The 13,154-nt window shown below is 47.9% G+C and overlaps 1 protein-coding gene across 3 annotated transcripts in view; it reads left to right on the forward strand.

The window, feature by feature from the left end:
- The window catches only part of LOC118378578 (ERC protein 2-like), a 613,000-nt gene that overhangs the window by 472,084 nt on the left and 127,762 nt on the right, over window positions 1-13,154 (forward strand). For all 3 annotated transcript variants that reach the window (XM_052481811.1, XM_052481812.1, XM_052481813.1), the window contains one exon: window positions 1,860-2,030. In XM_052481811.1, coding sequence (XP_052337771.1) covers window positions 1,860-2,030 — 171 coding nt within the window. The remainder of the gene's footprint in view (window positions 1-1,859; window positions 2,031-13,154) is intronic.

A 13,154-nucleotide genomic window follows, 5' to 3' on the forward strand; every position in this document is an offset into this window, starting at 1 on the left:
CAAGTAGCTGTATATTGGTGGTGGAACAGGTAGCTGCATATTGGTGGTGGAACAAGTAGCTGCATATTGGTGGTGGAACGAGTAGCTGCATATTGGTGGTGGAACAAGTAGCTGCATATTGGTGGTGGAACAGGTAGCTGCATATTGATGCTGGAACGAGTAGCTGCATATTGGTGGTGGAACAAGTAGCTGCATATTGGTTGAGGAACAAGTAGCTGCATGTTGGTTGAGGAACGGGTAGCTGCATATTGGTGGTGGAACGAGTAGCTGCATATTGGTGGTGGAACAAGTAGCTGCATATTGGTTGAGGAACAAGTAGCTGCATATTGGTGGTGGAACGAGTAGCTGCATATTGGTTGAGGAACAAGTAGCTGCATATTGGTGGTGGAACGAGTAGCTGCATATTGGTGGTGGAACAAGTAGCTGCATATTGGTTGAGGAACAAGTAGCTGCATATTGGTTTCTGGAATGGGTGGCTGCATATTGGTGGTGGAACAAGTAGCTGCATATTGGTGGTGGAACGAGTAGCTGCATATTGGTGGAGGAACAAGTAGCTGCATATTGGTGGTGGAACGAGTAGCTGCATATTGGTGGTGGAATGAGTAGCTGCATATTGGTGGTGGAACAGGTAGCTGCATATTGGTGGTGGAACGAGTAGCTGCATATTGGTGGTGGAACAGGTAGCTGCATATTGGTGGTGGAACAAGTAGCTGCATATTGGTTGAGGAACAAGTAGCTGCATATTGGTTGAGGAACGGGTAGCTGCATATTGGTGGTGGAACGAGTAGCTGCATATTGGTGGTGGAACAAGTAGCTGCATATTGGTTGAGGAACAAGTAGCTGCATATTGGTGGTGGAACGAGTAGCTGCATATTGGTGGTGGAACGAGTAGCTGCATATTGGTGGTGGAACAAGTAGCTGCATATTGGTGGTGGAACAAGTAGCTGCATATTGGTGGTGGAACGAGTAGCTGCATATTGGTGGTGGAACGAGTAGCTGCATATTGGTGGTGCAACAAGTAGCTGCATATTGGTGGTGGAACAGGTAGCTGCATATTGGTTGAGGAACAAGTAGCTGCATATTGGTTGAGGAACAAGTAGCTGCATATTGGTGGTGGAACGAGTAGCTGCATATTGGTGGTGGAACGAGTAGCTGCATATTGGTGGTGGAACAGGTAGCTGCATATTGGTGGTGGAACAAGTAGTTGCATATTGGTTGAGGAACAAGTAGCTGCATATTGGTTGAAGAACGGGTAGCTGCATATTGGTTGAGGAACGGGTAGCTGCATATTGGTTGAAGAACGGGTAGCTGCATATTGGTGGTGGAACGAGTAGCTGCATATTGGTGGTGGAACAAGTAGCTGCATATTGGTTGAGGAACAAGTAGCTGCATATTGGTGGTGGAACGAGTATCTGCATATTGGTGGTGGAACAAGTAGCTGCATATTGGTTGAGGAACAAGTAGCTGCATATTGGTTGAGGAACGGGTAGCTGCATATTGGTGGTGGAACGGGTAGCTGCATATTGGTTGAGGAACGGGTAGCTGCATATTGGTGGTGGAACAAGTAGCTGCATATTGGTGGTGGAACGGGTAGCTGCATATTGGTTGAGGAACGGGTAGCTGCATATTGGTGGTGGAACGGGTAGCTGCATATTGGTGGTGGAACGGGTAGCTGCATATTGGTTGAGGAACGGGTAGCTGCATATTGGTGGTGGAACGGGTAGCTGCATATTGGTGGTGGAACAAGTAGCTGCATATTGGTGGTGGAACGGGTAGATTGGGTTTCTCCCATTCCATGTAAAGGCTTTTGAGATTGATAAATGCAAAACACACTATAAATTGTAAATGTTCTCCTCCAGACCCAGAGTAGGATGAAGCTCATAGCAGACAACTATGATGAAGAACATCTACACCCTCATCATCCTCACCACCCCCACCCGGGGGTACACCCTGCTCACCCTGCTCACCCACACCACCGGACCCCTGCAAGAGGACCACCCCACGCCAACCACAGAGCCCCAATGGACCAGGTTAGTACTCACTCACTCACTCACTCACTCACTCACTCACTCACTCACTCACTCACTCACACACACACACACACACACACACACACACACACACACACACACACACACACACACACACACACACACACACACACACACACACAGCTGAAAGATGTGATTAGACATTGATTTGGTATGTGCTAGTTTCTGCTCCTCTCTCTTTGTCTGAGCTGACAGTAATACACATATCATCCTCAGAGGCAGCTACTTGTGGTCTGATCATCATCAAAGAAATCCCCTCTCTCATCTCACCTCCATTCCTCCACCCCTCCATCTCCATCCTTGCCAACTTACAGTCATTTAGATATGAGGCTGCCAGATACCTATTTTTGATTTATGTGTGAGGTTAGTCTATACTCCCTCCTCATACAAAGCTCTCTCTGAGTTTAGTGTCAATAACATCATCATCTCAGGATCCTCTCCAACTTCCCTTAGGACACTCACATTAATCCCTGTTAGAAGAGAGCTCAATGGATACAGTGTCTTCAGTATTCATAACCCTTGACTTATTCCATATTTTGATATGTTACAGCCTGAATTCAAAATGGATTCAATATAGTTTTTCCAGCTACACTCAATACCCCACAATAAAAAGTGAAAACAGGTTTTTCTGAATTTTTTCACATGTACATAAGTAAATGAGTCAATACATGTTAGAATCACCTTGATTTCAGCTCTGAGTCTTTCGGGGTAAGTCTCTGAGAGCTTTGCACAATTGGATTGTACAATATTTGCACATTATTCTTATTCTGTCAAGTTGGTTGTTGATCATTGCTAGACAGCTATTTTCAAGTCTTGCCATAGATTTTCAAGCCGATTTAAGTAAAAAATGTAACCAGGCCACTCAGGAACATTCAATGTCATCTTGGTAAGCAACTCCAGTATATATTTTGGCCTTGTGTTTTAGGTTAAGGTTTTGTCTCCCAGTGTCTGGTGGAAAGCAGACTAAACAAGGTTTTCCTACAGGATTTGGCCTGTGCTTAGCTCCATTGTGTCTTTTTTTCCTAAAAGATAAATGTGTTTATTTATTTATTTATTTATCTATTTATTTGTTGTATTTGATTATTTATAATCTATGTTATTATTATTTATTAACTTAATAAGGTGATTGATGAATGTATCATGACGATTGCAAGTATACTCATAACAAGATTGGTAGAGCATGGCGCTTGTAACGCCAGGGTAGTGGGTTCGATTCCCGGGACCACCCATACGTAGAATGTATGCACACATGACTGTAAGTCGCTTTGGATAAAAGCGTCTGCGAAATGGCATATATTATTATATTATTATATATTAAGATGCAGCCACCAACATGCTTGAAAATATTAAGTGATACTCAGTGACGTGTTGTGTTGTTTTCGACCCAAACACTTAAAGTTCATTTCTCTGCCACATATGTTTCCAGCATTACTTGAGTGCCTTATTGCAAACAGGATGCATGTTTTTGAATATTTGTGTTCTGTACAGGCTTCCTCCTTTTCACTCTGTCATTTACGTTAGTATTATGGAGTAACTACAATGTTGCTGATCCATCCTCACTGTTCTCCTATCACCGCCATTAAACTCAGCATCTGTTTTAAAGTCACCATTGGCCTGGACCATGGACCTTCCTCTCCAGGAACTGAGTTAGGAAGGACGCCTGTATCTTTGTAGTGACTGGGTGTATTGATACACCATCCAAAGTGTAATTAATAACTTCATCATGCTCAAAGGGATATTCAATGTCTGTTTTTTTGTATTTTTGTTAGGGTTAGGAGGTAGGGTTAGGTTCAGGGTCAGGAGCTTGATTCAGGGTTAGGAAAATAGGATTTTGAATGGGACTGAATTGTATGTCCCCACAAGGTTAGTTATACAAGACTGTGTGTGTTGTAATATATATGTGTGTGTGTGTGTGTGTGTGTGTGTGTGTGTGTGTGTGTGTGTGTGTGTGTGTGTGTGTGTGTGTGTGTGTGTGTGTGTGTGTGTGTGTGTGTGTGTGTGTGTGTGTGTGTGTGTGTGTGTGTGTGTGTGTGTGTTGTGAATGTGTGTTTATATACTGTATGTGTGTGTGTATATGTGTGTGTGTATATATGTGTGTGTCTGGCTTGGGGGCTATCAGGTGTGCTCTCTGGATAGTCTCCCATTGATAAGAGTGTCTCTGGCATTATATGTACTTAGAAATCATTTAAGGTGTACATTTTACATGGGAAGGTTTAACACCAGGCGGGCTGCAGCGCTCTGGATAACTTGCAGGGGTTGCATGGCACAAGCAGGGAGCCCAACCAACAGTTGCAGTAGTCCAGATGGGAGATGACAAGCGCCTGTATTAGAACCTGCACCTTTTCCTCCGTGAGGTAGGGTCGTACTCTATGGATACTAGTCACTGCTTTGATGTTTGCAGAGAACGACAGGGTGTTTTCCAGGGTTACGCCAAGGTTCTTTGTAGGGGGAGGGGGACACCATGGAGTTGTCAACCGTGATGTATAGGTCTTTGAGCAGGCAGGCCTACCTTGGGAGGAAGAGCAGCACCATCTTGTCGAGGTTGAGCTTGGGGTGGTGGGCCAACATCCAAACTGAGATATCTGGCAGGAACATATAAATCTGTGTCGCCACCTGGGTGTCAGAAGGGGGGAAGGCGAAAAGTAATTGAGTGTCATCCTCATAGCAATGATAGGAGAGACCATGTAAGGATATGACTTAGCCGAGTGACTTGGTGTATAGAGAGAAGAGGAGAGGGCTTAGAACCGAGCCCTGAGAGACACCGGTAGTGAGAGTACATGGTGCAGAAACAGATCCTCCCCACGTCACCTGGTAGGAGCGGCCTGCCAGGTAGAATGCAATCCAATAGTGTGGAGAGACTGAGACGCCCAGCCCTGAGAGGGTGGAGAGGAGGATCTGATGGTTCACAGGGTCAAAGGCAGTGGATAGATCTAGGAGGATGAGAACAGAGGAGAGAGGGTCAGCTTTGGCAGTGTGGAGACCCTCCATGACACAGAGGAGAGAGAGTCAGCTTTGGCAGTGTGGAGACCCTCCATGACACAGAGGAGAGAGGGTCAGCTTTGGCAGTGTGGAGACCCTCCATGACACAGAGGAGAGAGAGTCAGCTTTGGCAGTGTGGAGACCCTCCATGACACAGAGGAGAGAGAGTCAGCTTTGGCAGTGTGGAGACCCTCCATGACACAGAGGAGAGAGGGTCAGCTTTGGCAGTGTGGAGACCCTCCATGACACAGAGGAGAGAGGGTCAGCTTTGGCAGTGTGGAGACCCTCCATGACACAGAGGAGAGAGAGTCAGCTTTGGCAGTTTGGAGACCCTCCATGACACAGAGGAGAGAGGGTCAGCTTTGGCAGTGTGGAGACCCTCCATGACACAGAGGAGAGAGAGTCAGCTTTGGCAGTGTGGAGACCCTCCATGACACAGAGGAGAGAGAGTCAGCTTTGGCAGTGTGGAGACCCTCCATGACACAGAGGAGAGAGAGTCAGCTTTGGCAGTGTGGAGACCCTCCATGACACAGAGGAGAGAGAGTCAGCTTTGGCAGTGTGGAGACCCTCCATGACACAGAGGAGAGAGAGTCAGCTTTTGCAGTGTGGAGACCCTCCATGACACAGAGGAGAGAGAGTCAGCTTTGGCAGTGTGGAGACCCTCCATGACACAGAGGAGAGAGAGTCAGCTTTGGCAGTGTGGAGACCCTCCATGACACAGAGGAGAGAGAGTCAGCTTTTGCAGTGTGGAGACCCTCCATGACACAGAGGAGAGAGTCAGCTTTGGCAGTGTGGAGACCCTCCATGACACAGAGGAGAGAGAGTCAGCTTTGGCAGTTTGGAGACCCTCCATGACACAGAGGAGAGAGAGTCAGCTTTGCAGTGTGGAGACCCTCCATGACACAAAGGAGAGAGAGTCAGCTTTGGCAGTTTGGAGACCCTCCATGACACAGAGGAGAGAGAGTCAGCTTTGGCAGTGTGGAGACCCTCCGTGACACAGAGGAGAGAGAGTCAGCTTTGGCAGTGTGGAGACCCTCCATGACACAGAGGAGAGAGAGTCAGCTTTGGCAGTGTGGAGACCCTCCATGACACAGAGGAGAGAGAGTCAGCTTTGGCAGTGTGGAGACCCTCCATGACACAGAGTAGAGAGATTCAGCTTTGGCAGTGTGGAGACCCTCCATGACACAGAGGAGAGAGGGTCAGCTTTGGCAGTGTGGAGACCCTCCATGAAACAGAGGAGAGAGAGTCAGCTTGGGCAGTGTGGAGACCCTCCATGACACAGAGGAGAGAGAGTCAGATTTGGCAGTGTGGTGACCCTCCATGACACAGAGGAGAGAGGGTCAGCTTTGGCAGTGTGGAGACCCTCCATGACACAGAGGAGAGAGTCAGTCAGCTTGACACAGAGGAGAGAGAGTCAGCTTTGGCAGTGTGGAGACCCTCCATGACACAGAGGAGAGAGAGTCAGCTTTGGCAGTGTGGAGACCCTCCATGACACAGAGGAGAGAGAGTCAGCTTTGGCTGTGTGGAGACCCTCCATGACACAGAGAGAGAGAGAGTCAGCTTTGGCAGTTTGGAGACCCTCCATGACACAGAGAGAGAGAGAGAGTCAGCTTTGGCAGTGTGGAGACCCTCCATGACACAGAGGAGAGAGAGTCAGCTTTTGCAGTGTGGAGACCCTCCATGACACAGAGGAGAGAGAGAGTCAGCTTTTGCAGTGTGGAGACCCTCCATGACACAAAGGAGAGAGAGTCAGCTTTGGCAGTTTGGAGACCCTCCATGACACAGAGGAGAGAGAGTCAGCTTTGGCAGTGTGGAGACCCTCCATGACACAGAGGAGAGAGAGTCAGCTTTGGCAGTGTGGAGACCCTCCATGACACAGAGGAGAGAGAGTCAGCTATGGCAGTGTGGAGACCCTCCATGACACAGAGGAGAGAGAGTCAGCTTTGGCAGTGTGGAGACCCTCCATGACACAGAGGAGAGAGAGTCAGCTTTGGCAGTGTGGAGACCCTCCATGACACAGAGGAGAGAGGGTCAGCTTTGGCAGTGTGGAGACCCTCCATGAAACAGAGGAGAGAGAGTCAGCTTGGGCAGTGTGGAGACCCTCCATGACACAGAGGAGAGAGAGAGTCAGATTTGCAGTGTGGTGACCCTCCATGACACAGAGGAGAGAGGGTCAGCTTTGGCAGTGTGGAGACCCTCCATGACACAGAGGAGAGAGAGTCAGCTTTGGCAGTGTGGAGACCCTCCATGACACAGAGGAGAGAGAGTCAGCTTTGGCAGTGTGGAGACCCTCCATGACACAGAGGAGAGAGAGTCAGCTTTGGCTGTGTGGAGACCCTCCATGACACAGAGGAGAGAGAGTCAGCTTTGGCAGTTTGGAGACCCTCCATGACACAGAGGAGAGAGAGTCAGCTTTGGCAGTGTGGAGACCCTCCATGACACAGAGGAGAGAGAGTCAGCTTTTGCAGTGTGGAGACCCTCCATGACACAGAGGAGAGAGAGAGTCAGCTTTGGCAGTGTGGAGACCCTCCATGACACAGAGGAGAGAGAGTCAGCTTTTGCAGTGTGGAGACCCTCCATGACACAGAGGAGAGAGAGTCAGCTTTGGCAGTGTGGAGACCCTCCATGACACAGAGGAGAGAGAGTCAGCTTTGGCAGTGTGGAGACCCTCCATGACACAGAGGAGAGAGAGTCAGCTTTGGCAGTTTGGAGACCCTCCATGACACAGAGGAGAGAGAGTCAGCTTTTGCAGTGTGGATACCCTCCATGACACAAAGGAGAGAGAGTCAGCTTTGGCAGTTTGGAGACCCTCCGTGACACAGAGGAGAGAGAGTCAGCTTTGGCATTGTGGAGACCCTCCATGACACAGAGGAGAGAGAGTCAGCTTTGGCAGTGTGGAGACCCTCCATGACACAAAGGAGAGAGAGTCAGCTTTGGCAGTTTGGAGACCCTCCATGACACAGAGGAGAGAGAGTCAGCTTTGGCAGTGTGGAGACCCTCCATGACACAGAGGAGAGAGAGTCAGCTTTGGCAGTTTGGAGACCCTCCATGACACAGAGGAGGGAGAGTCAGCTTTGGCAGTGTGGAGACCCTCCATGACACAGAGGAGAGAGAGTCAGCTTTGGCAGTTTGGAGACCCTCCATGACACAGAGGAGAGAGAGTCAGCTTTGGCAGTGTGGAGACCCTCCATGACACAGAGGAGAGAGAGTCAGCTTGGGCAGTGTGGAGACCCTCCATGACACAGAGGAGAGAGAGTCAGCTTTGGCAGTGTGGAGACCCTCCATGACACAGAGGAGAGAGAGTCAGCTTGGGCAGTGTGGAGACCCTCCATGACACAGAGGAGAGAGAGTCAGCTTTGGCAGTTTGGAGACCCTCCATGACACAGAGGAGAGAGAGTCAGCTATAGCAGTGTGGAGACCCTCCATGACACAGAGGAGAGAGAGTCAGCTATAGCAGTGTGGAGACCCTCCATGACACAGAGGAGAGAGAGTCAGCTATAGCAGTGTGGAGACCCTCCATGACACAGAGGAGAGAGAGTCAGCTTTGGCAGTGTGGAGACCCTCCATGACACAGAGGAGAGAGAGTCAGCTATAGCAGTGTGGAGACCCTCCATGACACAGAGGAGAGAGAGTCAGCTATAGCAGTGTGGAGACCCTCCATGACACAGAGGAGAGAGAGTCAGCTATAGCAGTGTGGAGACCCTCCATGACACAGAAGAGAGAGAGTCAGCTTTGGCAGTTTGGAGACCCTCCATGACACAGAGAAGAGCCGTCTCGATTAGGGTCAAGAAGATTGTTTTGAGAGAGATATCAAGAGAGTTGATCAGACACCGCACACTTAAGTGTTTTGGAAAGAAAGAAAGAAAGAAAGAAAGAAAGAAAGAAAGAAAGAAAGAAAGAAAGAAAGAAAGAAAGAAGTGATACTGGTCAGTCGTTTTTGAAGTCAGAGCAGTTAAGTGTTGGTTTCTTGAGGAGGGGAGAAACTCAGGGGGGGGTGGAGGATAAAGGAAGGACATTTCCTAGGGATAATGAGGCAGAAGATTGAAATTTTGAGTGATAGAAACTGGTTTTAGAAGCAGGTACAGAGGAAGAGAAGGTAGAGTGAGTGAAAGGGTGATAGGTCCTCTTGAAGTTTCGTTTTCCTCACTCAGCTGCATGCAGCCCTGATCTGTAAGTTCACAATGAGTCACTCAGCCACAGAGCTAGAGGGCCCAGCCGGCCAGGAGGAAAGGGGACATAGCGAGTCATAGGATGCGGAAAGGGAGGAGAGTAGGGTCGAAGAGGCAGAATCAGGAGACAGGAAGAAGAAGGATGTAAAAGAGTAGAGAGTAGTGGGAGAGAGAAGGCGAAGTCATGTGCCGTCACACTGTATCTGGGTTGGGGCTGAGTGGCTAGGGTTGGAGGAAAGAGAGACAGAAAAGTAAACAAAGTAGTGATCAGAGACATGGAGGGGGGTTGCAGTGTGATTAGTAGGCAAACAGCCTCTAGTGAAGATGAGGTCAAGCGTATTGCCCGCTTTGTGAGTGGGAGGGGACTGGGAAAGGGTGAGGTCAAAGAGAGAGTTGGAAAGAAATGAATCGAAGGCAGACATCGGGGCGAAGAGCGGTGAGCCATCGTCAGGAAATGGGCTTCTCAAGGTGTCAAGGTCATTGAGGAACTCTCTAAGGGCACCTAATGGGTGATAGATGACAACAATGTTAAGATGGAGGGAACAAGTGACAGTGACAGCATGGAACTCAAATGAGGCGATGGACAGATGAGAGAGAAGAATCTCCACGTAGGAGAAATGAGTAGCCCTGTTCCACCATCGCCACGACCAGATGCTCTCAGACTATGAGAGAAAACATAGTCAGATGAAGAGAGAGCAGCTGGAGTAGCAGTGTTCTCTGTGCGGATCCCATGTCTCTGTCAGGGCTGGGACTGAAGGGCAGCATAGGCTGAGATGAACTCTTGAGTTCATGACCGCAGATCAGCAGTTCCAAATGCTGCCAGAGACCATGAATTCCACATGGGTTGTACACTAAGAAGGATTGCATCCAAGGGGTGGGTAGCGTCTGCAAAGCCTACATGGAGAGGAGTGAACAGGTATAGAAAACACACATACATGCCAAAGGTACAAAACAGCTAAATGAGATCATCTGAAAATAACTAGGTAAGATACTCAAGTGACAGAGTGGTGTGGAGCCTTCCTCACTTTCCTTCCTTGATTAACTGCACAAAAACTCGGCAGAACTGTCTTAGCTTTGCCACGACACCCGCTGACACGACCCCCGCTGACACGACCCCCGCTGACACGACCCCCGCTGACACGACTGCAGCTGAGAAAACGAGACTGAAGTACTAATACTAATTGATAATACTAATTGATAATACTAATTGATAATACTAATTGATAATACTAATTGATAATACTAATTGCAAAGATGAAGAGCACACATTCCGGTACAACAACAGTCACAAATTGCCCTGCCCCTTGATCCTGGTTGATGTGTAAACAAGTTATGAGCAGTTGGCAGTTCACACATCAAGTAGGACACTGGGAAGACAGACAGCATTTAAAGTAGATGGCCCTAGTTAGCAAAAAGACAGTACTAGACAACAACAGATAAAGACTACAATTATACTTATCACTCCAGGACATATCAGGAGTCCTCCAGCTATAGAATAAAGTGCTGCCAAGTGTCTGCCCAACACGTACAGTTCCCCTAACCAACCACACTCAACAATAGAGCAGTAAAACTGGCCTCTTCTCCTCCTTTCATCTCCTTCACCTGCACTAATGTACGATATATTTGGCTTTCACCTATCCTCGGTTTTAAGACCGCTAAAGGAGACGAGGATAGGTAAGAGTGGAGAGGAAGCCACTTTAGTCTATTGGAATGCTTATACTATAGAACACATGCACTATAGATAATCATCTTATCCCATTACCACCTGCTACTGACCTCTTCTAGTTGTTTAATAATGTTCTTATAGTTCTCTAATTCATGTGTGATTGGGGAAACTCCACAAGACACTCCTTTGTGTGTTTGTGTCTGTGTGTGTGTGTGTCAAGGGAACTTCCAAATAGGAGTAGAGGTGCTAGAATCACACGCCTGTTCCCGCAGACAAGCACCATTGCATCTTTCAAGCATGCTGTTTAAACATGACCCAAGCTAACACACAATGGGATATCCCCACTATTACACACACCACTTCTAATATAAATATCTCTCACTCAATATGGCCTCCTGCACTATTTAATAGAGACATTGTTTATAGACCTGACATGCAGCATAACGCGGTAGGTAGCTTGCTACAAGCAACTTCTCAGACTCTTAAGTCAGAAAGAAAAAGGCCAGCAGTGAAACTATGAATACGACTGCTCGGAAATCTTGTTAAGCATGCAGAGAATAACAAAATAACTCATAAATCTGGGCCAAATGGCTGGAAATGCCCCCTTAAAATGAAACCTTTACATGTGTAAAAGGGATAACACACTGTGTGCAAAGTGAAATGGAAAGCTGAAGGTAAAGCTATAGGCTGGAAAATGTTCAAACTGTCTTTAGGGTGAAAGACAAGCTGTATAAATAACAGACTATTGTCTCTCTCTCTCTCTCTCTCTCTCTCTCTCTCTCTCTCTCTCTCTCTCTCTCTCTCTCTCTCTCTCTCTCTCTCTCTCTCTCTCTCTCCCTCCCCCTCTGCCTCCCTCTCTCTCTCTCTCTCTGTATCTATCTCTCTCTCTCCCTCTGTCTCTCTCTCTTTATTTCTCTCTCATGTCCAACACACTCTCATCAGAAACCGCAAACACTCATTCCCGGCTGCATTGACAGAGGTCATCCCAATCAATTTTCTTCATGTCTGACCTTTGACCTATAGTGGAAGTTCCGCAGAGGTCACCATAGGGTGTGTATGTGTGTGTGAGAGGTCAGATTAGGGTCCCTGACATGAAACTGTTTTTCCTCCAAACACAGTGCCCCACTCTGCCTTTTATCTCTATCTTTTATCTGAACGTGATTAATTACACTATTTATTTTTCCTCACTACCTCTTCCTCCCATCACCCACTTCTCCTCTCCTTATTCCCTTGTCTCTCCTCTTCTACCTCTCCTCTCCTCCACCCCACGTTTCCTACTCCCCCACTTCTTATTCCTCCTCCTCCTCCTCTCCCATCCTCTGCTCCCTTATTCCTCCTCCTCCTCTCCCATCCTCTGCTCCCTTATTCCTCCTCCTCCCTCCCTTCTGTTTTTCTATTCTCCTCCCCTCATAGCTGGGTATCTGACCATGGCTAGCGGTGCTGTGTAGCACTCAGTCCAGAGGTGAGCTCGTTCCCGGCTGCTTTGACAGAGGTCATCCCAATCAATTTTCCTCATGTCTGACCTTTGACCTATAGTGGACGTTCCGCTGAAGTCACCATAGGGCTTGTGTGCATTTGTATGCATTTGTGTGTGTGTGATTGATGATGAAGAGGGTCTGGTCAAACACCCCAGAGACACAATGCTTTCCAAGGCTGTCAGATGGAGAGATACTCTCAAAGCCATTATAAACACAAACACACCTTTTTTCCATGACCAAACCATATCTCAGCTCTATGTCTCATTATTGCATCATTATTCATGTAGCTAACAGACACCTTTATTTATCTTATCAGGCCATCCAAGTTGGCATCCACCACCTGTTTTGACCTAACCTGTTTTTACCTCACTTCAGTTTGACGGGCATGTTGTGTCCATGTTGTTCTGATTTAGCCACAGCTATAGCGCTGCCAGGGACTTGGCACCGTGCCTCTGTAAGGAAATAGAGAACAGCCATAAAGTGTTTATCAGAGTTAGAATTACAAGGCCTCTCTCTGGTTGTTGTTCCGTATTCTCCCCCTCGACAGGCTGCCTGCTCTGTAAGAAGTAGCACATGGTATTTAGCCCTGACTGGGTGGTTGTGTGTGTGGGTGTGTGTGTGGGTGCGTGTGTGTGGTTGCGTGTGTGTGTGTGTGTTTAGCCTGGCTACGTTGGCGAAAGAGCTTGGCTGTGTTTACCCCGCCTGTCACAGGCACTCACTGGGGATAGATGCTTCTAACTGATTGACCTTAGCATGTGGATGCAGACTGTAGCTGAAGCTATTAGTATTTAGCATAGTATAGTCTAGCATA

Source organism: Oncorhynchus keta, chromosome 27 (assembly GCF_023373465.1).
Source record: "Oncorhynchus keta strain PuntledgeMale-10-30-2019 chromosome 27, Oket_V2, whole genome shotgun sequence".
NCBI lineage: Eukaryota > Metazoa > Chordata > Actinopteri > Salmoniformes > Salmonidae > Oncorhynchus > Oncorhynchus keta.